Source organism: Oryctolagus cuniculus, chromosome 9 (genome assembly GCF_051225735.1).
Source record: "Oryctolagus cuniculus isolate XC-2025 breed Fujian yellow rabbit chromosome 9, ASM5122573v1, whole genome shotgun sequence".
NCBI lineage: Eukaryota > Metazoa > Chordata > Mammalia > Lagomorpha > Leporidae > Oryctolagus > Oryctolagus cuniculus.
The window spans coordinates 101,256,161-101,282,870 of NC_142875.1; the positions used below are offsets into that span (position 1 = coordinate 101,256,161).

The 26,710-nt window shown below is 39.9% G+C and overlaps 1 protein-coding gene across 1 annotated transcript in view; it reads right to left on the bottom strand.

Annotated features, from left to right (window-relative positions):
- Nucleotides 1-13,703: 13,703 nt before the first annotated feature.
- LOC100348825 (ovostatin homolog 2) overlaps nt 13,704-26,710 on the bottom strand; it is a 53,409-nt gene continuing 40,402 nt past the window's right edge. Inside the window, exons 27-36 of the mRNA XM_002712772.6 lie at nt 25,749-25,823; nt 24,456-24,621; nt 23,548-23,759; nt 21,452-21,661; nt 20,959-21,083; nt 19,861-19,951; nt 19,419-19,487; nt 17,637-17,739; nt 14,239-14,314; nt 13,704-13,837 (exon numbers count right to left, since the gene is read on the bottom strand). Of these exons, the coding sequence (XP_002712818.3) occupies nt 14,262-14,314; nt 17,637-17,739; nt 19,419-19,487; nt 19,861-19,951; nt 20,959-21,083; nt 21,452-21,661; nt 23,548-23,759; nt 24,456-24,621; nt 25,749-25,823 (1,104 nt within the window). The 3' untranslated portion in view covers nt 13,704-13,837; nt 14,239-14,261. The remainder of the gene's footprint in view (nt 13,838-14,238; nt 14,315-17,636; nt 17,740-19,418; nt 19,488-19,860; nt 19,952-20,958; nt 21,084-21,451; nt 21,662-23,547; nt 23,760-24,455; nt 24,622-25,748; nt 25,824-26,710) is intronic.

Genomic DNA, 26,710 nt, shown 5'->3' on the forward strand with positions numbered 1-26,710 from the left:
CCGGCCTCTGTTGTTTTTTAACTTGCTAAAATTTTTACATCATTCTTGTTTTCATTTGGTCTTGTATTTACTTTCTTTTTTATTAAAGATTTGTTTATTTGAAAGTCAGAGTCACACACACAGAGAGAAGGAGAGGCTGAGAGAAAGAGAGAGAGAGAGAGAGAGAGAGAGAGAGAGAGAGAGAGAGAGAGATCTTCCATCCATTGGTTCACTCCCCAGTTGGCTGCAACCACCAGAGCTGCGCCAATCTGAAGCCAGGAGCCAGGAGCTTCTTCTGGGTCTCCCACGCAGGTGCAGGGGCCCAAGGACTTGGAACTTCTACTGCTTTCCCAGGCCATAGCAGAGAGCTGGATAGGAAGTGGAGCAGCCGGGACTCAAACTGGACCATATGGGATGCTTGGCATGCAGGCAGAGGCTTTACCCGATATACCACAGCACTGGCCCCTTGTAATTACTTTCTATTTCCCCAGGTAATTTTATCTTGGTGTTCCATATTTGTTATATTTACTGATAACTCTAATTAAAGATAATCAAAAATATTTAAAAAGGGTTCTTTGCCTATAAAATTCTAAGTAGTAATGACATTTTTCTAGGTTGAGTTATCATTAACGCTCTTGTCTAGAGGCAGGCATTGTTGTGCAGTGGGCTAGCCATTTGGGACACCTCCACTCCATGTTGGAGTGCCTGGGATCAAGTCATGCCTTTGCTTTCGATCCAGCTTCCTACTAATATGCATCCTGAGTGGCAACAGTGATGGCCCTTGAGTCCTGCCATCCATGTGGGAGACCCGGATTGAGTTTCCAGTTCCTGGCTTTGCCTAACCCATCCCTGGCTGTTACAAGCATTGCAAGAGTGAACCAGTAGATTAAAGATTCTCTCTCACTGTCAGTTTTTCAAACAAATTAAAAGTAAAGTTTAAAAAATAATTATTAGTATATTGTACATCAATACTATATACATATACTGTAGTCATTAAATATTAAACACAAGATAATTTTGTCTGAAAATAATTTCTTTATGAAATAAGTCTTGAATTACATCTGGGTCCCTCCCTCAGTCAGGTTGTATAGCCTAGTATAACTATCACTATTGCTAGATTCAAATGTTTCAACTATCTACTATGTTCTTAGTTTTTCGATTCTTCTCTATTTCTAATCAAGAATAGTCCCATTTTGTATCCTATTATAAGGTAAGAAAATTGTTCACATTGCGAAATAGAGACATGGAGGAAGTTTTGATATAATAATGTCATTTAATTGTTTAGAATTCTGTGTTATAAACAAAAGGCCACATTATAATCATCATTAAAAATTTTTAATTATTGGTAAGAGATAAATTAAATATATTATCATTAATTTTATTGAAAATAAATGCTAGAAAATGGGTCATTTGTGACAGGGTTGTTGGTAATCAGTCATTAGAATTACTCTCCTTCTTGGTTCCTAGAAAGTGTGCAAAAGGCTTACTAGGGCTTATAAATGGCTATCAATTACTAACTTCTTACTTAAAGACACAATTTTAATCCAATATACTCAGGACATTTAGAAAAACTGAAATATTAATTTAAATATATTTTTGTCAGTTAGTATAACATCACATAAAATGCTTTTATGTTATCAAAACCATGGCCTGCATATTTAGCTCATTATATTTATAGATGTGTTTACCAATAAACTACTTTGCTAAACCAGTACTCATTATCAAAATAATCAGCCAAATTAGAATGATGATAGGAAAAACATTACTTCATTTATAACTCTTATAAACTCTCTAACATATATAACATATGTGCCTATGCTAATTCTTCTACTTCTGAGTTCTAAGATAAGGTAAATAGTCTTGCTGATTAATTATTCCCTAGATGAATAAGACACCTCTACTTTGATATTTCTTTTTTTTTTTTCAAAATAAGTATTTATTTATTTTGTTTATTTGAGAGGAAGACAAGCAGTCTGGTTCACTCTCCAAATGCCCACAACAGCCATGGCAAGGTCAGGCCAAAGCCAGGAGCATGGCAGGGACCCAACATCTTGAGCCATCCATCTGCTGTCTTCCAAGGTGCCTGATAACAGGAAGCTGGAATTGGGAGCAGAACCAGGATTCAAACCAAAGCATTCTAATATAGAATGTGAGTGCCCCAAACAGCATCTTAACTGCTAGACCAACTGCCCACTCCCATTTTCATTTTCCTTTCCATGATCTCTGCTTTATCTATCTGTAACTCTCGAGGGCAATACCAACATTGGCAATAGTTCTAGAAGGAAAGAATGGGTTTTAAAACCAAGATTTTCATGATTTCTGTCCCTACCTCTGCAACCTGCATGAGTACAGAAAAGATCCAAAAATGGGAGAGAATTAATTTGTAATGTCATGCTGCTATTATACTAGGAATAGGTTTAAGACAGATGGCTGTGTGAACTGTAATGGGCTTATTATGCTCTGATTATAAGGCTTTTGCAAATATTAATATTTTGAAGTACCTTTTTATAAGAGATAAGCAAGAAGTTTGTCACCCCAAAATACAATTAAAATATAAAGTATAACTGCAAAAGAATACTCATATATTAAAATAAACCCATAAGTGTTGCCATTCTGCTATCTGCAGCGTTCATAGGATTATTGATCCTGCATGATTTCAAGGGTTCCAGAAATGATGTTGAAATAGATTGAGGCCAAAGCTGAATCAGAACAGCAGATTTAGGCAACTGTCAAAGTCAAGGATAAATTGTATGGCATTTCATCAAGCATTACATATTCATTCAAAAGTAATAAACAAGAAAACTTTATCACAACCTCAAAAACTATTGAAAAGGCAAAACAAGAGCTAAGTTAAGAAAAAGGAATAAAAGCTAAGTTATAACTATAGGACAGCACATTATACAAACAAAGGCTCATGAATAAGTACATGTGAAAAGAGCTGACTTTGTAATTGCTGAAAATTTTGATGAATTAATTGTATAACAATGGATTTTTAAACTATAAAGTTATTTCCTTAAAAAACTCTGTGGAAAATATCAGTACCTTTGGACATACTTCTAAAGCAACATCATTTTCAAAGAGAAATGTGTTTACTGAACATTGAGCAACTGTGAGTGGGCTGAAAATGAGAGCAAGTGTCCTTGCCATCTTAGTGTACATTGGGGGAGGCAAAGTTAGAACAGTTTGCAAAAGCAGAATGAAAACTCATATTAACACATCGGGGACTTTAACTGCAAGTTTTAATGAAACAATGAAACAGGAATATTGGTTATGCATCACAATACCTTGCTGACTAACAATATGTATTTCTCACCATATAAAGGCTTGGCCCAGAGGGAACAGCAAGGAAAAATCACGGGATCACATAAAATATTTCCCTGCACAGATTCTGGGAGGCAAGAAAATGATCAACATAATATGAGGAACATGCTTTTTTGTCTAATTAGAAAGTCTCATGTTCAATATTACACCACATTAATACTCAGAGATGAGGACATCTGACCTGTGGTTTCTCCAGACTGTGTTCATTCAACACTGCAGTAACACTTTCTTCAATACATTTCATTATAAACTGCCCTCATGGCAAAATCATCTTCTACCCAACTGAGTCCTCAATGGTTAAGTTTAGTCCAAGAGAACAAAATGTTCTAAGTCTGCACACACACACTCTGGACTCAACAATCCCCACATCCCCAAGCTGCTTTCTTTTCTACCCTCTCTACTGCAATCCTATTGAATCTCCTTGCTTTCCTCTAGCATTTGAGAATCTTTATGCTTCACCTAGTGCCCTTGTGCTTTTTGCAATCTTCTTCTGCATTGCTCTTCTACACATATTCACAGAGCTAACGTCCTTACATTCTTCAACCTTAGTTCAGGATGGGTATTTGGAACAAGGGGTAAGATGTCACTTGGGACACTCACATCTCATATCAAAATGCTGGGTTCGAGTCCTGGCCCTGCTTCCAATTTCATCTCCCTGCTATTGTGTACCCTGGGAAGCAGCAGCTGGTGCCTCATGTATTTGGGTCCCTGCTACCCAAGTGAGAGACACAAACTGAGTTCCCATCTCCTGACTTGGCTTGGCTATTGCAGGCATTTGGGAAGTGAACATTTGTTGAAATGGAGGATCTTTGCCTTTCTCTCTCTCTCTCTCTCTCTCTCTCTCTCTCTCTCTATTTCTTTCTCTCTCTTCCTCCCTCTTTTTTCCCCTCCCCCCTCTCCCTTTCAAATAAATTTTAAAAAGAAATAAAAATTTTAAAAATTTTTGTTCATCTATCATCTTTTCAGTGAGGTCTCAGCATTTAATACTGCAGACTATCTCTCCATCTGTGCCACTCCTGCTGTCAATTGCTGATGGGAATGTAAACAAGTAAAACCGTTATGGAAGACAATATGGAGATTCCCCAGAAATCTGAAAATAGATCTACCATATGACTCAGCCATTCTACTCCTGGGAATTCACCAAAAGAAAATAAAATATCATATGAAAGAGCAGTCTATACCCCCATGTTTTAGTAGCTCAGTTCACAAAAGTCAACCCAGATGTCCATCAACTGATGACTGGATAAAGAAGCATTTAAAAATAATTAAATCCTGGGGCTGGCACTGTGGCACAGTGGGTTAATACCCTGGCCTGAAGTGCCAGCACACCATATGGGCACTGGTTCGAGTCCCAGCTGCTCTACTTCCTATCCAGCTCTCTGCTATGGCCTGGGAAAGCAGTAGAAGATGGCCCAAGTCCTTGGGTCCCTGCACCCACGTAGGAGACCCTGAGGAGGCTCCTGGCTCCTGGTTTCAGATTGGCACAGCTCCAGCCATTGCAGTTGTTAGGGTCTGAAAAAGCCCACCGCCCGAGGAACGACTCCAAGAGACTTATTCTCTCATGCAACCAGCAAAGGGTTAAATTTATTGATCCAACATGTTGGGGCCCTCTGACAAGGACAGAGGAGCAGTGAGGAACTACAGCATAGGGTTTATAAAGGCAAAAACCACAAAATCGGGAGGAGGGAGAGAATACACGGTTGCTAAGTGGTTGCTAAAATCTTACAATCAGCAATTATGATCTTAAGACATAGACAAATCACATCTTTATTATTAGCCCAGGTAACCCAGGTGCAACCTTTCTACTTTTAAGCTTGAGCAATCATGCTAGGGGGTTTTTGTGCGTTGCCAAGGGTGATGTAGTGCACTGCTATTGTCCGACTATTTGAGATCATAGTTTCAGACCAGAGTCTCACGATGGGAGGGGGGGGGGGGGTTGCTTTCCCAGAATGCAGTCTCAAGTGCTCCAAAATGGAGTCCCTACTGTCAAGGTGCTACTTTACTCTGTCTTATTTTCACAGCTGCACCAGGAAGGTTTAAACCTGTAACCTTAAGCTTAACTTTTGACACCCGCACATAAACAATTTTTAACTCTTCACAGTCAATTAGGTAGTGAGCCAATGGATGGAAGATCTCTCTCTCTCTCTCTCTCTGCCTCTCCTTCTTTCTCTGTGTGTTACTCTGACTTTCAAATAAATAAATAAATCTTTAATAAAAAAAGTAAATACAATAAAATTTCTTTTAATAAAAAATAAATTGGGGAGTGAACCAGCGGATGAAAGACCTCTCTCTCTCTCTGTCCCTCCATCTCTCTCTCTCTCTCTGCCTCTCCTGTCTCTGTGTAACTCTGACTTGCAAATAAATAAATAAATAAACCTTAAGGGCGGGGGGAGGCTGGCACTGTGGCTCACTTGGTTAATCCTCCGCCTGCAGCACTGCATCCCATATGGGCGCCGGGTTCTAGTCCCAGTTGCTCCTCTTCCAGTCCAGCTCTCTGCTGTGGCCCGGGAGGGCAGTGGAGGATGTCCAAAGTACTTGGGTCGCTGCACCCACATGGGAGACTGGGAAGAAGCACCTGGCTCCTGGCTTCGGATCGGCACAGCACCAGTCATAGCGGCCATTTGGGGAGTGAAACAACAGAAGGAAGACCTCTCTGTGTGTGTGTCTCTCTCTGTCTATAACTCTACCTGTCAAATAAAAAAAATAATTAAATCTTTTTTTTTTACAACAAACTGAATGCAGCTGGAGACTATTATGCTTAGTGAAATAAGCCCCCCCTCCAAAAAATACCAAATCTCTTTTCAACTTTTTTTTTTTACTTTTATTTAATAAATATAAATTTCCAAAGTACAGCTTTTGGATTACAGTGGCTTCCCCCACCCCGTAACTTCCCTCCCACCTGCAACCCTCCCATCTCCTGCTTCCTCTCCCACCCCATTCACATCAAGATTCATTTTCAATTATCTTTAGATACAGAAGATCAATTTAGTATATATTAAGTAAAGATTTCAACAGTTTTCACTCACACAGAAAACAAAGTGTAAAGTACTGTTTGATTACTAGTTATACCATTAATCACATAGTACAACACATTAAGGACAGAGATCCTACATGGGGAGTAAGTGCACAGTGACTCCTGTTATTGATTTAACAATTGACACTCTTGTTTATGGCGTCAGTAATCATCCTAGGCTTTTGTCATGAGTTGCCAAGGCTATGGAAGCCTTTTGAGTTCGCCAACTCCGATCTTATTTAGACAAGGTCATAGTCAAAGTGGAAGTTCTCTCCTCCCTTCAGAGAAAGGTACCTCCTTCTTTGATGGCCCATTCTTTCTGCTGGGATCTTACTCACAGAGATCTTTCATTTAGGTCTTTTTTTTCTCTTTTCAACTTTTAAAAATATTCATATCAATATCAATGTTTAATTGACAAGTAAAAATGGGGTACAATGTGATATTTTAATCTGTATATACATTATAAAAAGATTCAATAAATATCTAACATATTCAGGCTTTCACCAATTTATCATTGTTTTGTGGCAAGAATGTTAAAAATCTATTCTTTTAGCAGTTTTGAAATAGACAATATGTTATAATTAATGGTCACCATGCAGTGACTATTAGTAGTAACCATAGATTACTAGAACTAACTTCTCCAGTTTAAATTAAACTTTATATCTTTTTATCAGCATCTTTCCTTACCCTCATCCTTTCTTCTCCTCCCAACCTCAACTGTTTCTGTGAGATTAATTTTTTAGAGTTCACTTGTAAGTGAAATCGTGCAGCATTTGAATTTCTGTTGTGAATTATTTTACTTAGCATAACATCCTTCAATATCATGTGTTTAGCAATTTCCTTCTTTTTAAAGGCTACATAGTATTCCACTGTGCACATACACCACATTTTCTGTATCCATTCATTCATTGTTGGACATATAGGCTCTTTCATATTTTGACTATTGTGAAGAATACTGAAATGTACATGGAGTCCAGTTTTCTCATGAATGTATTGATTTCATTCCCTTGGATATATACCTAGAAGAGGCATTGCTGAATCATACAGTAATTCTATTTTTAATTTGTTGAGGAATCATATCATACTACTTTTTTAAATGGCTGTAATAATTTAGATTCCCCATTAGTAGTGTATAAGAATTCCCTTTTCTCCACATCCTCTTCAACACTTAACACTCATCTTTTTGATAACAGTCATTCTAACAGGTGTGAGGTAACATCTCATCAAGGTTGCAATTTGCACTGCCCTGATGAGTTGTGATGTCGGACATATTTTCAAATAGCCATTGGCCACTTGTATCTTTACCTTTGAGAACTGTCTATTCAGATCCTTTGCATATTTTTAAAAAAGATGTATTTATTTGAAAGGCAGAGTAAAAGAGCAAGACATAAGGAGGGGAGAGAAAGAGAGAGAGAGAGAGAAAGAGAGAAACACCTCCAATTGCTGCTTCACTCACCAATGTCTGCAATAGCTGGGGCTAAGCCAGGCCAAAGTGAAGAACTCGGAACTCAATCCCACGCTCCCACAGGGAGACCCAAAGACTTGAGCCATCGCTGCTGCCTGCCAGAGTGGCCTTACGAGAAGCTAGAGTCAGGAGATGGAGTCCAAAATTGAACTGGCACTCAGCTACGGGATGTGATCATCTTATCGAGTATCTTAACCACTAAGCTCACTTCTTACCACCATCTCCCCTGCCTATATTACTACTATGTCCTCTCACTTCTCTTTTTCCCTTCCTACAGCCTGTTCTCAACACAGCAGCCAGGTGACCATTCTAAAACACAGCCAGGTCAGGTCTGTCCTCATCCAAAATCCTGTAATGTTTCCCAGTTGTTAGTGTGAGAGCTGAAGTCCCAACAATGGCCCTCGAACCCTTATATGGCCTAGTTCCTTCTCATGATTCCTGTGTTGTTAGTTATTACTATGTACTCCTGTTTCTTCTCTCTGGTCCAGCTCTACCAATTTAGTTGTTGTTCTTTAACATATAAGTCACACTTCTACCTTATGGACTTTTTTTTTAACTGATCCCCTTGCCAAGAACAATATTTCCAAGGCAAACATTTAGGCTAATGGTCAAGATGCCAGTTAGTATGTCTGCATCTCACATCAAAGTGCCTAGATTTGATACCTGCCTTTAGCTCCTGATTTCAGCTTTCTGCAAATGCACACACTGGGAGGCAGTGATGATGACTCAAGTACCAGGGTCCCTGCCACCAATGTAGGAGACTTGTATTGATCTCTTGGCTCCCAGCTTTGACCTTGCTTAGCCTTGGCTATTGCAGGCATTTGGGTGAATGAACCAGGGAGCAAGATCTCTCTCTCCCTGTCTGTATCTCTTTGCCTATCAAATAAATATTTTCCAAAAGAATAGTCCTTCCTCAACTATTTATGGATTAATTCTCTTGCCCTTTATTCAAATGTCACTGCCTTAATTGATCCTAACCCTCATGTTCAGTCTTTTAGTCTTCATTCCTAGGGCATTCCAGATCCCCCTACACTTGTGTATTTTGGATTTTCCTTCAATTATTTTACTTACTTATTTTCATATTATTTGAAAAGCAGAGAGACAGAGAGATCTTCTATCCACTGGTCCAATCCCAAAATGCCCACAACAGCAAGGACAGGACCAGGCCAATACCAGGAGCCATGAACTCCATCCAAGTTTCCCACCTGGGTGTAAGGACCCAGGTACTTTAGATCTGTTGCATTCCCAAGGTGTGTGTGAGCAGAGACTCCCATGGGGCTCCAATTATTGGATGCTGCACTAAATGCTTACCCTTACATTTTGTATTTTCCATAGCTCTTATCCCCTTCTGATTTCCTATAGCTTGCATACGCTGTTGCTGTGTCTGTATATATGCATTGATTATATGCATGTTTCATTTCTCTTCCCCATTAGAATGCAAGCACAAGTGTAGCCATTGCTATCATTTTCACCAACGTTACATTTCAAATACCTAGAAGAATGTTTGGCAACTATAGGACCTCAAGACTCGTAGAATGAACTAAGATGGCATGGCATTGGTACATAAAAAGTAATGGATCCATGAGTGACTCAGAAGGTATACAACCATCAATTACAATGGTTATGATATAATGTGATCAATAAGAGAGGGAAGCAGTTAGGATTGATATGTGGTGGATAATGACATCACACACTGACATAAGTCACTCCATTGGTGGATATTATTGAGGAGCCTGTGAATCATTCAGCTGAGAAGTCCAGCAGGCAGTGGTATATATGGGGTTGAAATGTAGATGTCAAGGCATGTATTTTGGAACCAAGAAAATATGAGTAATATTTAAATGAGTGGATTTTTAGTACATCTAGTGAGAAAAGAAGAGAGCTTGCACTCAAATCATAGAAGTCTTTCAATATTTGGGGAAAAAGTGAAGTTAAAGATCATTAAATATCAAAAAAATGAGAAGGAAAATGTGTTTTTTATGAGAAAAAGTTAAAAGCTTTATGTGATGGTGGAAGAAAGAAACAATAAAGGGAAAGAGGCTAGGGCTAGACAGAAAGATAATAAAACTGGCACAGTGAGAAGGAGACAAAGATGAGACTTCTAGACCAGCAGCAGGGAGATAAGTGTTGTGTTCCAGCTACTAGTTAAATGTCTGCATAACTTACTTCAAAATGCCAAAAAAAAAAAATATGATTACTGCAACAGCATGACAGAAGGAGTGGACTACTTCCATTGTCAAAAGTACTTTTGGGCCAGCGCTGCGGCTCACTGGGCTAATCCTCTGCCTGTAGCGCTGGCACCCTGGGTTCTAGTCCTGGTTGGGGAGCCGGATTCTGTCCCGGTTGCTTCTCTTCCAGGCCAGCTCTCTGCTGTGGCCTGGGAGTGCAGTGGAGGATGGCCCAAGTGCTTGGGCCCTGCACCTGCATGGGAGACCAGGAGAAGCACCTGGCTCCTGGCTTTGGATCAGCATGGTGCGCCAGCCACAGCAGCCATTGTGGGGTGAACTAATGGAAAAGGAAGACCTTTCTCTCTGTCTCTCTCCCACTGTCCACTCTGCCTGTCAAAAAAAAAAAAAAAGTACTTTTGTTTGGGAAGAAGGGGAGGGACAGCAAAGTGCCATGTGGTGCATCTATAACACAAGCCCCATCCAAATCAGAACTCTGTCCTCCTTGAAATATTGCATGGTTGCATGGTGGTCTAGTTTATAAAGACCTCTTCTCAAACACACACACACACACACACACATCTCACATACACAATCACACATACATCAGACAAAATACTGCATTGAAATTTGACATTTCTAATTCAATATTTTTTTTGACAAGCAGAGTTAGACAGTGAGAGAGAGAGACAGAGAGAAAGGTCTTCCTTCCATTGGTTCACCCCCCAAATGGCCGCTATGGCTGGCGGGCTGTGCCAATCCGAAGACAGGAGCCATGTGCTTCCTCCTGGTCTCCCATGGGGTGCAGGGCCCAAGCACTTGGGCCATCCTCCACTGCCTTCCTGGGCCACAGCAGAGAGCTGGACTGGAAGAGGAGCAATCGGGACAGAATCTGGTGCCACGACGGGGACTAGAACCCGGGGTGCCGGCGCTGCAGGTGGAGGATTATCCTAGTGAGCCGCAGCGCCAGTGAATTCAATATTCTTAAACTGGAATTATTCATAATGCCTCATTTTCTAGTAACATTTGGACAACGGAAATGACTTTGGCACTCTGTTCAAAAAAAAACTGGGGAGACGATTCAATGAAACCTTTTATCTTTGGATGGTATTTGCATCTCAATTGCCTATCACCTTTCATATTCATTGCATTATCAAGAAATTGTGCAAACATGAACACTAAACCTAAGACTTTTTTTGTGCTTCATGATACAACAAGCAACTGACTTCACCATGCCTTTTTTGCTCATTTATAATTTGAGACATGATTTTATTATGTTATCAGGCTCACTATGGAACACATAAATAAAATGAGAATTGATTACTCAGGAAATAATAAAAGAAAAAGGTTTACTGCAAAGAACCACTATGTATCATTTTTTCCTTCTTTTTTTTTTTTCTGACAGGCAGAGTGGACAGTGAGAGAGAGAGACAGAGAGAAAGGTCTTCCTTTGCCGTTGGTTCACCCTCCAATGGCCGCCGCGGCCGGCGCACCACACTGATCCGATGGCAGGAGTCAGGTGCTTGTCCTGGTCTCCCATGGGGTGCAGGGACCAAGGACTTGGGCCATCCTCCACTGCACTCCCTGGCCACAGCAGAGAGCCTGCCTGGAAGAGGGGCAACCGGGAAAGAATCCGGCGCCCCGACCGGGACTAGAACCCAGTGTGCCAGCGCCGCAAGGTGGAGGATTAGCCTAGTGAGCCGTGGCGCCGGCCTCCTTCATTTTTTGTGAACTTTTATTTAAAAGTATACTAGAATACCATTTTTCTGAAATGGAATCCTTAAAAGAAATCCTTGAATATCCAGAAAGTCAAGGGTATTTATATAAATCTGCATGCCAGTGTGTTACCCACATGTTTGAAATGCCATGCTTTGGTAAAATAAGAGAACTGAGGTGGTGTGGAGAAATTCTTAATACAGTGAAATAAACTTATGTAGTACCAAATTGGATGGAAACTAGCTGTTCATCTATTTTTAAATTTTTTAAAGATATTTATTTATTTGAAAGGCAGAGTGACAGAGGGAGAGAGAACGAGGCAGGGGTGCGGATGGAAGGAAAGATCTTCTGTCTTCCATCCGCTGATTTACTCCCCAGATGGCTGCAATAGCCAAGGCAGGGCCAGGCCAAAGCCAGGAGCCTAGAACTCCATTCAGGTCTCACACTTGGGTGGCAGGGGCCCAGTCACTTGGATCATCATTTGTCACTTTCACAGGCGTATTAGCAGGAAGCTTGACCAGAAGCAGAGCAGCCAGGACTCAAACCAGCCATTCCAACATGGGATGCTGCTGTTGCAAGGGGTGGCTTAACTGCTGTGCCACAGCCCTGGTCCCTAGCTGTTCATATACAATACACCAATTAGTAAAGATATTTATGAATTTCCCTGTTGTAATTTAAGCACAATAAACAGCATATAGCAGAGAGACAAAAAGGATAGATATGTCTAATCATTATTTATGTACTTTATATTGCTAATTTGTCAAATACTGATAGAGTCGAGGAGATCCCATTTCCAAATTATTTAATCACAAGATGGGGGAATTTGTCTATAGCCTTTTCTTGTCTGTGGAATCAGAAGCCTGTGTTGAAGTCAATAGAGAAATTTTCCATTTCCATCCTATTTTCTCCAGTTCCTTCCTGCCCCTCTTTCCTCAGTATAAACCCAGTACTGTCATTGGTGTAGGAAATTAGACTAAGAGTAGACACTGAATATCACTTTTCAGTAATAAGTGATAAACTCAGAACAATAGATAATATTTAAATATTAAACTGTCCTTGGATTACACTTAATTTTTATTTTTCTAAAGATTTATTTTTGAAAGGCAGTTACAGAAAGAGAGGGACACAAAGAAGGAAGAAGAGAGAGAGAGAGAATGAGAGAGAGAGATCTTCTGCCCAATGGTTCAGTGCTCAAATGGACGCAATGGCCAGGGATGGGTCAAGCTGAAGCCAGGAGCCAGGAGGTTCATCCAAGTGTCCTACGTGGGTGGCAGGAATCCAAGTACTCGGGCCACCTTTTGTTGCTTTCCTATGTGCATTAGCAGGGAACCGGGTTGGAAGTGGAGCAGCCAGGACTCTAACCAGTGCCTATTTGGGATGCTGGCATTGCAGCTGGTGGCTTAACCTGCCATGCCACAATGCCAGCCCCAGAGTACATTCTTAACCTTGTATATGAACTCAACAAATCCATCTCTTATTCATGACTCTTCTACTCTTCTCCCCTACTCTTTGAAAGTCTTTCAGCGAGAAGAGTCCATATTCTGCTGTCTTGCATGGTTATGTTTTTTCTTAGAGCTCATGTGGAGTCATTCTAAGCTTTCACTTCATCTCTTTCCCTCCCTTTCCCCTTCTATCTTCCTTTCTTTGGATATTTGAGGGTCCAATTCAATTTGACATTATGTGTAAAAACCTGAATTCACTGTTTTTGCTGGAGACTATGAAAATTGTGTGCATGTCATAGGTGGTACTTGGTTATAAATATTGCTTTACTGAGTCATACCATGTAAATGACAATGCATTCTCCTTTCCCCACTTTATGGCCATTGCCATGAATCCCTCACTCTGTGATACTAATCTCTTTATTTTCAAGAAAAAATAATGTATATGTGTATGTACACAATGTCTACGTTTGAAGTGAATGTGGCAAAATGTTAAAAATTATAAAAATTTGAAAAGTATTAAAAGTTGACAACTAAAGTAAGTTATTATGAAAATTATGAATGGATAAGAAGAAGAAAGAAAAATCATAGACTCAGACGTGAAATGACAACGTTTAATGGGGTAACAAAGAGATAAAATATGACAAGAAGTCATTGCAGATGCATATTTGTTCAGAATGGGAGTTGGTTCATGGTTCTCTTCCATGTTTGACACAGAAGAATGAGTTTAGTTTTCCACCTGGGATTTAAAACATAGTTAAGCAACAAATAAATGTGAAAATATGTTTTTGGGTGGATAAATTATTATAAAACATCTATACACATACACAAATTCATACATATACTATGCACGTGCATGTGTCCAAATATACTTGCATATACATTTAATGATTTTTCAACTTATAAAACAAAGATGGCAGATTGGTAAATTAGTACATCTATAGCTTTGAATTTTTTAAAGCTATTTTAAAGGAAATAGAAAATTTTTAACTAACAAAATATTCACATCCTATGGGCAGTTAAATAGAACTCATGAAGTACTAAATACTTCTCTGCTTCATCCACTACTCCATATTCTTTAAGATTCCATTTTCTTAGCAGATAGGTTTTCAAGGTCTATGGTATGCGTAATTTTCTCACCTTTTCTTGTCATTTGTTTCATCTCACTGGGAAGCTGAAATACTATTTATGTTGTAAAAATCAAGGGCATATTCATCTGGAAAAAAAAGGAACATGCAGCCTTATTAAATCTTCAACTTTCTATAACCAGACTATGCCAGATAATAAAAGATATTAGGTTGATCTAGTCTTTTTTTTTTTTTTTTTTTTTGACAGGCAGAGTGGACAGTGAGAGAGAGAGACAGAGAGAAAGGTCTTCCTTTGCCGTTGGTTCACCCTCCAATGGCCGCCGCGGCCGGCGCGCTGCGGCCGGCGCACCGCGCTGATCCGATGGCAGGAGCCAGGAGCCAGGTGCTTTTCCTGGTCTCCCATGGGGTGCAGGACCCAAGCACCTGGGCCATCCTCCACTGCACTCCCTGGCCACAGCAGAGGGCTGGCCTGGAAGAGGGGCAACCGGGACAGAATCCGGCGCCCTGACCAGGACTAGAACCCGGTGTGCCGGCGCCGCTAGGCGGAGGATTAGCCTAGTGAGCCGCGGCGCCGGCAGGTTGATCTAGTCTTTATTTATTTATTTATTTATTGACAAGCAGAGTTAGACAGTGAGAGAGAGAGACAGAGAGAAAAATCTTCCTTCCGTTGGTTCACCCCCCAAATGGCTGCTACGGCTGGAGCGCTATCCGAAGCCAGGAGCCAGTTGCTTCCTCTTGGTCTCCCATGTGGGTTCAGGGCCCAACCACTTTGGCCATCCTCCACTGCCTTCCGGGCTGCAGCAGAGAGCTGGCCTGGAAGAGGGGCAACCGGGACAGAATCCAGCGCCCCAACCAGGACTAGAACCCGGGGTGCCAGCACCGCAGGCAGAGGATTAGCCTAGTGAGCCGCAGCGCCGGCCAGGTTGATCTAATCTTTTTAATACTTTTGCAAGATAAGCAATCACTCTTTTGGTTTATAAATCCAGGAATATCTTATTATTAAAGTTTAAGCCCCTTGATGAAATACATTCAATGAGCAGATAAGAGAGACAGAATTCAAACATTATCTGACATTCAACAAGAAACTCACAGCACCAACTATTCAGTGAAATCTTTGATGGTCTCTACAACATCTTGGTAATTGTTTGGGAATATAATCTGCCAATATTTTCCCCTAACATTTCATAATATTGCCCACTTCCCTTCTTAAATCAAAAACTGTAGAGGAAGTATAAAGTTGTAAGCCTTGGCATTAATAATGACAACTAAAAAAGATTTGAAAAAAGATTTGAAAACGTAGCATGGTTTGTATTGCAAGTCCAAGGGGAGCCCTTTTACATCATATCAAAAAGATTCTATGTTGAAAAACTCTGGTGACTGGAAAATGGCCCAGTCAGAAGACATATCCAGGAGTAAAACTCTATTTTACTAAGTAAAACCATTTGTTCTTCACTCTTGGAAGACACAGGATGGTTCTGGAAAACTGAGTGACTCAGGGAATATTAGAAAGAGATACCATGTTCAACAGCCATAAGACATTGTTGTTGCTCATCTACCTTTTTTTTTTCAGTTTTCAATAAATCTCCCTTTATTTGATGACACCATTACAAAAACAGATTATCTAGCGACACAAAAGTATTTTCTTTAGTTGAAATCAGAGGCAATTATTCTCCAAAATGTTTGGTAAAATAGTGTACAATATCAGTGTTAAATTTTACATTGTCTTTACCACTTGGATCTTCTAAATAATTCTACTGATCAAAATAATATAAAAGCTTACATTCATTTTATCTTCAGGATTGTAAAGTTCTAATTAATCAAATCATTTTCATTATAAAACAACTCTGAAGATGTCTACAGAATTGTTTTTTAAAAATTTTTGTTTCTCTTTTTTTAAAGATTGATTTATTAATTTGAAAGATTTACACAAAGAAGCAGAGAGAGAGAGAGGTTTTCCATCCGATGGTTCACTCCCCAGATGGCCACAATGGCCGGAGCTGTGCTGATCCGAAGCCAGGAGCCAGGAGCTTCTTCCGGGTCTCCCACGTGGGTACAGGAACCCAAGGAATTGGGCCATCCTCTACTACTTTCCCAGGCCATAGCAGAAAGCTGGACAGGAAGTGGAGCAGCCAGTCTTGAACTGGAGCCCATATGGGATGCCGGCGCTTCAGGCCAGGGCTTTAACGCACTGCGCCACGGCGCTGGCCCGTCTCTCTCTTTAATCAGTAGTCTAACAAGGATTAGAAAAGATAAAACTCTATTCAGTATTTCTGACAAAGCAGAAAGGATCAATAATTCTTGACAAAACATAATACAAGGGGCTGGCGCTGTGGCACAGTGGCTTAATGCCCTGGCCTGAAGCGCCGGCATCCCATATGGGCACGGGTTTGAGACCCGGCTGCTCCACTTCCGATCCAGCTCTCTGCTATGACCTGGAAAGCAGTAGAAGATGGCCCAAGTACCTGGGCCCTTGCATCCACATGGAAGACCCAGAAGAAGCTCCTGGCTCCTGGCTTCAGGTTGGCACAGCTCTGGCCATTGCAGCCAATTGAGGAGTGAACCAGAGGATGGAAGCTCTCTCTCTCTCTCTCTCTCTCTCTCTCTCTCTCTGTCCCCTCTCTCTGTGTAACTCTGACTTTCAAATAAATAAATAAATCTTTAAAAAAGAAACATAATACAATGTCTTCTGTTACCCTTGAATGAACAGTACCCGAGTTAACCTCATTCCATCACACCTGCTCATGCTATTTCTCGTTTGTGAGCTATAGATTTCCTGCCTGAAGCGACTGCTGCAGTTGTGTCACAATCTGATGTAGACCTACAACTGTCCTTGTCTCAGGAGAGTCCATTTCTGGGGGAAACATCGCTGTTCTCAATGACAGTAGTGTCTTCAACAACTTTTATAAACTTAACTGTTTATGACCAGATAAGAGCCAGTGACCACGGAGCTTTATACAAATCACCAGATACTTTCTGCTTTTCACTTTGTTCAGTTCTAAGTTTTGTGAGTGTTTATTTAACTGTGTCTTCAGCTCTTTGATTTCTGTAACATATGTAGATTGTCCAATTTCTAACTTTTCCAATTCCATTTCCAAATGCTCTAATCTCATCTCAGATTTTCAGCATCTTTATTTTCTCCTCTTAATTGCTGTGGCTCTTGTTCTGGAGATGTGCATGATGACTGTAAGTGTTCAATCATCTGGTCACCTTAACTTTCCATTTATTTTCTTCTTGCTCCACACGTCTCAGTAGCATCTGGAAAATTCCTTCTGTTTCTGCTAGCACAGACATATACTTTTCACACCCTGGCTGTAGCAGTGTGTGCATTTCATCAGCTTCTTTCAGCCTGTGCTCCAAAGCTTCAACCACCTTTGAACCTGAAGTTCCAGCTACAAATTCTTTGCCTTATTTTCAAATCCACACAACTCAAACTGGAAGAGATTCGCCTACCTTTTTCATCATAGTTGTACACCACGACTGGGGCTTCCTGAATGTTGGACACAAGGTTGCTTTGCTCAACAGAAAAAGTGAAACTGTTTGCTGTATCAAAATCCTATAAAGACAAAAATTATTAATATATAATAACATGCCTGAAAAAAGAAAATCACTGAAAAAATTACCTCTAGAACTGCATGACTCCAAATGAAATAGATCTAGGATGTCATTATCTCACATGACAGCAAAATGATGAGTTGGTTAATGTTAAAACAAATAGATTTAAAGTTTCATTGCTTAGATTGAGGTGTTAGGAATTTAGTTGAAAGTATCAGAGGGATGTAGCCATTAATGTGAGTGGTGTATATATGTGTGTGTGCGTGTATATATATATATATAAATAGAGAGAGAGAGAGAGAGAGAGAGAAATGCATATATAGAAAGGGTGGCTATAAAATGCATGCTTCTGTGTGGTGTTTCCTCAAAAACATAAAAATAGAGTGATCATGTAATACAGCAATCTTATTTCTGAGTATGTATCCAAAGGCAATAATATCCTTATCTAGGAGAGATATCTACGCTCCCATTTTCATTGGAGCGTTACTCACAGTAGCCAAGATATGGAAATAAGCTAAGTGTCTATTGACAGATGAATGGATAAAGAATTATGGCATGTATTTAGAATGGAAAACTATTCAGATTTTAAAAAGAAAGAAATCCTTCTATTTGAAACATGGAGGAACCTCGAGGACATTATGGTACATTAAAGTAACCAAACAAATAGGACTATACTGCATGATCTCACTTACAAGTGGAATCTAAAATAAGTTGAATTCATAGATAGTAGAATGTAGTTATCAGGGGAGGGGAAAGATGAGAAAACTTAGTCAAGGAGTAAGAATTTTAGTTAGGAAGGATGAATAGATTCTGCATTTTTTAAAGATTTATTTTATTTATTTGAAAGTCAGAGTTAGAGAGCAGAGAGAGAGAGAGAGGAAGAGAGATCATCCATCTGCTGGTTCACCCTCCCAAATGGCCCCAATGGCTGAAGCTGTGCCAGGGGAAAGCCAGGAGCCAGGAGCTTCTTCCACATCTACCACGCAGGTGCAGAGTCCCAAGGACTTGGGCCATCTTCCACTGCTTTCCCAGGCACATTAGCAGAGAGCTGGCGCAGAAGTGGAGCACCTGGAACTTAAACTGATGCCTTTATGGGATACCAGCATTACAGAGGGTGGTCTAACCTGTTGCACCACAACACCAGCCCCTGTTCTGCATGTTTAATATACAGTATGAGATATACATTTCATAATACTCTATACTTGAAGCTTGCTAAGAAATATTTTGTTTCCACTACAAAAAAAAAAAGGGAGCTGTGAAGAGATGGATATGTTATTTAGCTTGATTCTAACAATCAGTTCACTATGTATATGTGTATCACAACATCATACTAGACACCTTAAATACACATAATTTCAATCTTGAAAACTTTAAAAATTATGCCAGGCTTTGCTGGAGTTCCACTCAAACTACGAACGAAGTATACAACTACCCTCTATGGCCAACTTCTGTTGGATGCTGTGATGAATGAAAATGGGAGCTGGCATTTCTAAATCTGTTCACTATAGAGTTGAGCTACAAGGTGTCCATGACATAACTTTAATGCCCATGGGGATGGTATATAGCACTGATCATCTTTAACGTGCTTTAGAAATTCTATCATATAAAAAAATAAGAGCACTCAATTACCCGCAGAATTATGAAAGAAAATTGTGAAAAAAAAATTGTTCTTGCACTTACATTTTCCAAGTAGAAGAGAACATGATCATTCTTGACTTCAGTGTTCATCACCTGGCCATGGTTTTCAAGCTTTGAACACATGGTTGGAGAGGATGGGGAACAGATAATAGAACCAATGAGAACACTGCTCAATAATTGAAGGCTCACGCTTTTTAATTGCCAGGTTCTGTTTAATGGGATGTTCCATTATGCCATGTTTTCATAAGCACAAGCAGGACCCAGATAAAGAAATAGAGTATGAATGCTGGGAACTGATGACTGTAAATTGCTACAAATTAAGAACATCATCTCTCCAGTGTCACAGCAAAAATATAAATGTGAGCTCTAAATAAGTTCATTTAAATGAAAAATTCCGTGGCTTTGTTTTGGGTACCAATTGCTTATTCTATCTATATACTCCATCACTTTCTTTTTGCTAAATGATTGAGCTCTGATTATTTACCTCCTCAATGGATGACATGACTGGAGTAAATCCTGACAGCATTTTTACATCAACAAGGACCACGTTGGAGTTATTGTGAATTCCATTATATCTGAAATTTTTAAAAAATCAATTTAGAAAGATCACTTATCGCATAGTGGACATGCAGGTAGACAGATGCTAACTGGCTAAATGTTTGAAGGCAGGTAAAGGCTAAAGAAAAACAACCTCAGACACCTGAGAATGGGTACAACTGAAGTGATGGGGAGGGAGTGAAGTGATACAAAGTAAATAAATTGGAGCAAATAATTGGCCTGAAACTCTCCTCACCTCCTGCTCTCAAACTTTTCTGAATTCTCAAAGTCAGAAATTATAACCAAACCTTAAGATTTATGTTACATATACTTATGTTAGCCTTAGAGTGCACAACATTTGGAGATCTTTGTTGATGAGGCAATATATTGTCAGACTTATGGAGAAGATGGGTCCCCCAGAGCTCTTTCCAGGTTATATTCTTGTCTCTGGATGGGACTGTTGGGATATAAAACTGAGATATCCACAATGTGTCCAGTTCTTAGCTCTGGTGTGCAAGAGATTTTCACTTAGGATCCTAGGAACAACTCCCGAAACTCATTTTAGTTGATGTTTCTCTACATATTAACTAAGGCTAAAATCCATTGGCATCTATAAATAATGTTTTAATTCGAAAGTATTATTGTATTTTTCTATTATAAATTTCACCCTTTACAGTTATGAAATGAACAGCTGTAGTTCTTCTACTGTAAGGTCGTTAGTGCTTGTCTTGAGGAAGAAATCTGATATATTCACTGCTCAAAATTGGTGACACTTCCATGCAAAAACACTAAAGCACTGCTGAAGGATCAGTCTGTAAAACCACAGTTACACAGACTGCGACTTATACTCGCATAATCCTAGTTCTGATTTAGCAAAAGATGTACTAAGTTATGATGTCAACACAAAGAGCTGAAAGTGACACTGTTGTCAAAATATCACAATCAACATGTGAACCCATAGTAATTCCCATCATTCATAGTTTATTTCACAACTATTTAAAATAATTTTATATTTCCCTTCTCTACCCTGTGAGTTGACACTTACTTGAGGGTCACTGTAAGATCAAATTTAGTCTGGAAAATATCTGAAGAATTATTCTTTACGACTTCCAAGGAAAGGAAAAATCCAGATGCCTTCTTAGGTAGAAGCATGTTATACCTAAGGGTGGCCTAGAAAGGACAGCAAATCATAAGAAAATCCAACGTGTAGTAAAAACTGAGGAACCTATTAGTTCTCTACTTCCATTACTAACGCATTCTACATGTTTATCATAAGGAAATAAAGCTAAATAGTTTAGTTTTCAGGAGACTCAGAATCTTCAAGAACATAACTTAATGAACATAGAAAACTAACAGCAATATTCCTCAAGAAGCTTCTGTTAGCTGGCTATACTGAAGAGAGAAAACAAGTGAGAGGAAAAGTAGAGATAATCATAGAAACACACAGAATGGCAAATAACACTTTATATACAACTAGACAGAGAGCCTGGTCTTTTTACCGACAAATATTCCTCTCCCTCTAGGTAGATCACTATTACCTGGATAAATACGCAACCATGTCCTTCCACGTCCACTGTGTATCGCCCATGTGCTCTTGGTAGTTGTGAATGTTGTACTAGTAAGCGGTTCTCACTGTTGACCTGGAAAATCTCACTGGATTCACTGCTGCTGAAGGTGACAGTGTTTTGATGATTAGAGAATGTTAACTTCATGTAGCGGGTTATGGCAAGAAGGCAGACCACAGTGTCCTGCACAGAACGGTACAATCAATGATCCAGGCTCTGTTATGATGCCATATTGGTCATCATTTGACCTTGAACATTAAATGTATTCATAGAAATTTTCCTAAAACAGGTCAACAAAACACAGAGAGTCAATCTCTTGAAGAATAGAAAAATATATTTGCTTGTACAAGTTGTTGTCAATTTTTTCAAGAAATCTTAATTTGATTTTAATTTTCTGAATGGATTTGAAAATATGATCTCTTCTACTGAAAATACTATAATTTTTTTTGTTAAAAATTAAGGTGTTGGGGCCAGCGCTGTGGCACAGAGGGTTAAAGCCACAGCCTACAGTGCCAGCATCCCATATGGGTATCAGTTTGAGTCCTGGCTGCTCCACTTCCAACCCAGCCCTCTGCTATGGCCTGAAAAAGCAGTAGAAGATGGCCCAAGTCCTTGGACCCCTGCACCCACATGGAAGACCCAGAAGAAGCTCCTGGCTCCTAACTTCAGATTGGCTCAGCTCCGACCATTGTGGCCATCTGGGGAGTGAAACAATGGATGGAAGACCTCTCTCTCTGTCTCACCCTCTCTCTGTAACTTTGTCTTTCAAATAAATAAAATAAATCTTAAAAAAAAAAGTTAAGGTGTTATGTAAGTTGGTGACCTCATAGTGCCTCTTATAGCTGTTCATCTTTAGAGAAAGCAAGACAGAATCTGGAAAAGATCTCTGGAGATTCACTGACATATGATTTTACTCAGAAATTAAGACATAAATAGCAGGGAAATTAACACTTTCCTTGAGAAAATGAAACTACATTTCCTTACGTTTTCAATTTCTTTCCTATTTCAGAAAGACATACATCATTGCCTTTATGGTTATTCATTTCTCCTTTATATGTTCCTTTCATTTGTTTTTCTCAGTGTGTAGACCACAGAACTAGAGGGAAGTCTTTACTCTTGCTTGATATATCATTTGACCAAAGTTTTATCAGCTACCTAATATTTCCTTTTAAAAATATTTATTTATTTATTTATTTATTTATTTGAAAGTCAGAGTTACATACAGAGGGAGAGACAGAAAAATCTACCATTCACTGATGGAAGATCATCCACTGAGTCACTCCCCATTTGGCCATGATGGCCAGGGCTGGGCCAGGCCAAAGCTAGGAGCCTTATCTGTGTCTCCCCCATCGGTGGCAGCAGCCCAAACACATGAGCCATCTTCTGCTGCTTTTCCCAGGCCAGATGGGAAGTAGAGCAGCTGGGACACAAACCAGTGCATCACAGCCAGCAGCTCAACCTGTTATGCCACAATACCAGTCCCCAGCTATCTAATATTTCATCTGGTGCTAATGATAAAAATTTATCGGCCAGCGCCGCGGCTCACTAGGCTAATCCTCCACCTAGTGGCGCCGGCACACCAGGTTCTAGTCCCAGTCGGGGCTCCGGATTCTGTCCCGGTTGCCCCTCTTCCAGGCCAGCTCTCTGCTGTGGCCCAGGAGTGCAGTGGAGGATGGCCCAAGTGCTTGGGCCCTGCACCCGCATGGGAGACCAGGAGAAGCACCTGGCTCCTGCCTTCAGATCAGCGCGGTGCACCGGCCGCAGCGCAACGGCCGCGGCGGCCATTGGAGGGTGAACCAATGGCCAAGGAAGACGTTTCTCTCTGCCTCTCTCTCTCTCTCACTGTCCACTCTGCCTGTAAAAAAAAAATTATCATACATTTATGTTTATATTTACTGTGTAAGTGGAAATATAAATTGGGCATAAATTTCTTCATTCATACATATATCAAGGCTTCATAGTAGAATGCCTAACACAATAACTGTGGAATAAATAGCTGTTTGTTTTATTTAAGAGATAGAGAGATGGAGAAAAAAAGAGAGATCAAGAGACAGACAGACATCAGTCACCTGGGTGGAAGAGAAGCCTCCGTGGGAGTTCATCTGTTGGGCAAGCCACTGCACAATCTTACTAGCATAGGTGAGGTCACGGATCTTCCTGGAAATGACAGCCAACAGCACATAGCAAGTTTTCCAAGTCTCAGATGAAACAGCATGAGGTGTAGAGGATGGGGATTCTTCTGTCATATATTTCTTTTCTCTTCCCCAGTGTATCACACTATCTGAGAGAAAGGAAACATTTTCAAGTAGTCTCTATAAAAAGTCCTTATCAAGTTAACATAAGAAGGATACAGATTCCATTCAAGGCTGCTGTGATGGGTTGAATTAAGTCCCATATTGAAGCCCTATGCCTTGTGCCTCAGCATGTGACTGTCTGCAGCGATGATTAAGTCAAATGAGCCCGCTAGGGTGGAGCCAAATCCAATCTGACTGGTGTCCTTATAAGAGGAGGAAACTTGGACACACACAAAGGGACACTAAGGATTCAAACTCACAAAAGAAAAACCATGTGAAGACAGAAGGAGAAGGCCATATGCATCCAAAGAAGCCACACTTGCTAACATCCAGCCTCCAGAGCTGTGAGAAAGTAAATCTTTGTTGTTCAAGTCACTAGCAAACTAGCACAGTCTCAGGAATGACTTCCTAATGGCAAAAGTGGTATGCAAGTGAGTTTCACAAGCAGGTGTTTTTGTCTGTGATGTGGTCTCCATGACTGCTTTCCTTTACTCCACTTACTTGAGATGACACTGGCAGAAAGGAGAAAAAGGGGAATCTAAACTACGTGAGCATAAAAGATAAAGGCCACATACGCACGCGAGGGGACAGAGAACGTGTCCCTGTATGATTTCTTACTAAGTCTCAGCAGTTTGTTTTCAAGATAATCTGTATTAGCAAAAATGAATAATAATTATGCTTACTTATTTTTGTAGCAGACTGATCCAGGGTATTCAATAAGGATTCCACTTGCTCCTCTTTTCCAGCTAATGCAAAAGTGTAAGCTAAGATTGCATGATTGTAGCCATCAGTGACACCACCTTCCAGTGCCTCCTCTAGACAAAAAATCCCATTTCGTAAAGCAGGAAACTAGTCAGGAAAAGGAATATATTTTAAAATGATACCTGAGTGTGTTGTTAGTTTTTGAATAAGCTAATCATTATGTATAATGTGTATGATATCCTTGAAGTATATTTTACATAAAAATCTATTCATATTATGCATACTTATATGTACTATACTTTTAAAATGTCATTAAAATTAAATTTAATGCCATCATTAGTAGGTAGGAAATAAAATTTAACTAGTAAGAAAATAAGTTTTATAAATGATCAGTAATATTTTTGTCATAATACTAATTCCACGTGATATAGTATGTGAATTTATTTTTAGACCTGACACTTTAATGACTAAATAAAGGTTTATTTATCTGAAGATGATTTTCAATATAAGCAAATAACTCTGAAAACTCCTAGCATCTTAGTTTAGGAATAGGTTTTTAAGAAACTATGGAATGGGAAGTAACCAAGATGAACCATACTTGAATTGAAAATATTGGTGCCAGCATCGTGGTGTGGCAAGTAAAAGCCACTGCCTGCAATGCCAGCGTCCCGTATGGGCTCTGGATCAAGACCCAGATGGCTGCACTTCCAATCCAGGTCCCTATTAATGTGCCTGGGAAAGCGGTGGAAGATGGCCCAAGTGCTTAGGCACCTACACCCATGTGGGAGACTTGAAAGAAGCTCCTGGCTCCTGGCTTCAATCTGGCCCAGCCCTTGCTGTTGCAGCCATTTGGGAAGTGAACCAACAGATGGAAGATATTTCTCTCTCTCTCTCTCTCTCTCTCTCTTTCCCTTTGAAATACATAAGAGAAAGAAAGAAAATATTTACTCACTGAATGCTTAGGTTATGACTTAGAGCTGGGGTTCTTAATGTAAAATTCATAACTAACTTCAGGAAATACATAAGCAGTTGAAATTATAGGGAAAACCCCTGAATGTTGCAGATGTGCGTTCTCCCTAGAGAAAAAACCCAAGTGCATTCATCAAAGATATCTATAGTCAAAAAAATTTGATGGCATCAATTGAGGGGGTGGTAATGGGTTAAGTGAAGGTTCTCTTGATACCTCATCCTAAGAATTTCAAATCACTCTAAGTATATAGTTGATTTAGTGGACATTCAGCCAAATGAAACTAGAAAATGAAGGGAATCCATACAGTGAAATTAAGGCCAGCTTCCAGGAAGGCTCCAACGATATAGGCAGTAAGGAAAATGTCGTCTTTGTCACCACCCTAAAATCAGAGGAACAATGAGTCATATAGGATAACAGAGCACAAAGCACCAGCTACTCTTCTGAAGTGAAGGGAAAGATACTAGAAAAAAATATCATCGCTCACAAAAATACCTGAACATGCACAATTTTTAAATCAGATGGTTAATAGCCATGCTATCTGAACAAGAATCCATTAAGGTCTAACGTGATTATTAAATAAAACATAATTAATTTCAAGTATAGGTAATGACATACAAAATGATGTGTTAACACATTCCAAGACCTAGTGTTAAGAATACATTCCAAGAAATTCTTATGACTTTGTTCAATTCTATATGGCATTATTTCAATAAAGCAAACAAAGAATTTCTGAGGAAATGGTCCAAAAATGTTGCCAAGGAGGCATCAGGTAAGATGCCCACGTCCTGTACCCAAGTGCCCGAGTTTGATACCAAGCTCCAGCTTCCTGCTAGTGCAGACCCGGGAAGGCAGAGGTGATGACTCGAGTACTTGGGCTGCTGCCATCTATGTGAGAGAACTGGATTAAGTGCCTATTTCTACACCTCAGCCCTGCCCAGTCCTGGACATTGCAGGTGTTTGAGAAGTGCACTAGCAGGTGGAGCTCTTTCTGTCTCTCTGCTCTCAACTTCTTGAAAATCCCTGGGAAAGTACTCAAGAGATTACAGTAGTCAGACCTCATAGATTCCCATAATATAAAATTAGAGAGACATTGATAAGTCAAATAACCTGCAAAGTGACTGCATAGCAATGTATTGGGGAGCTTAAACACTAAGTAAATCATTTTCCACACAAGAGGTCCTCTTCAAAAATTTAGAACCAGGACAGGGAAATGGATTTTACTGGATACTCTAGTGATTCTAATGCAAAAAGCATTCAGATTGACAT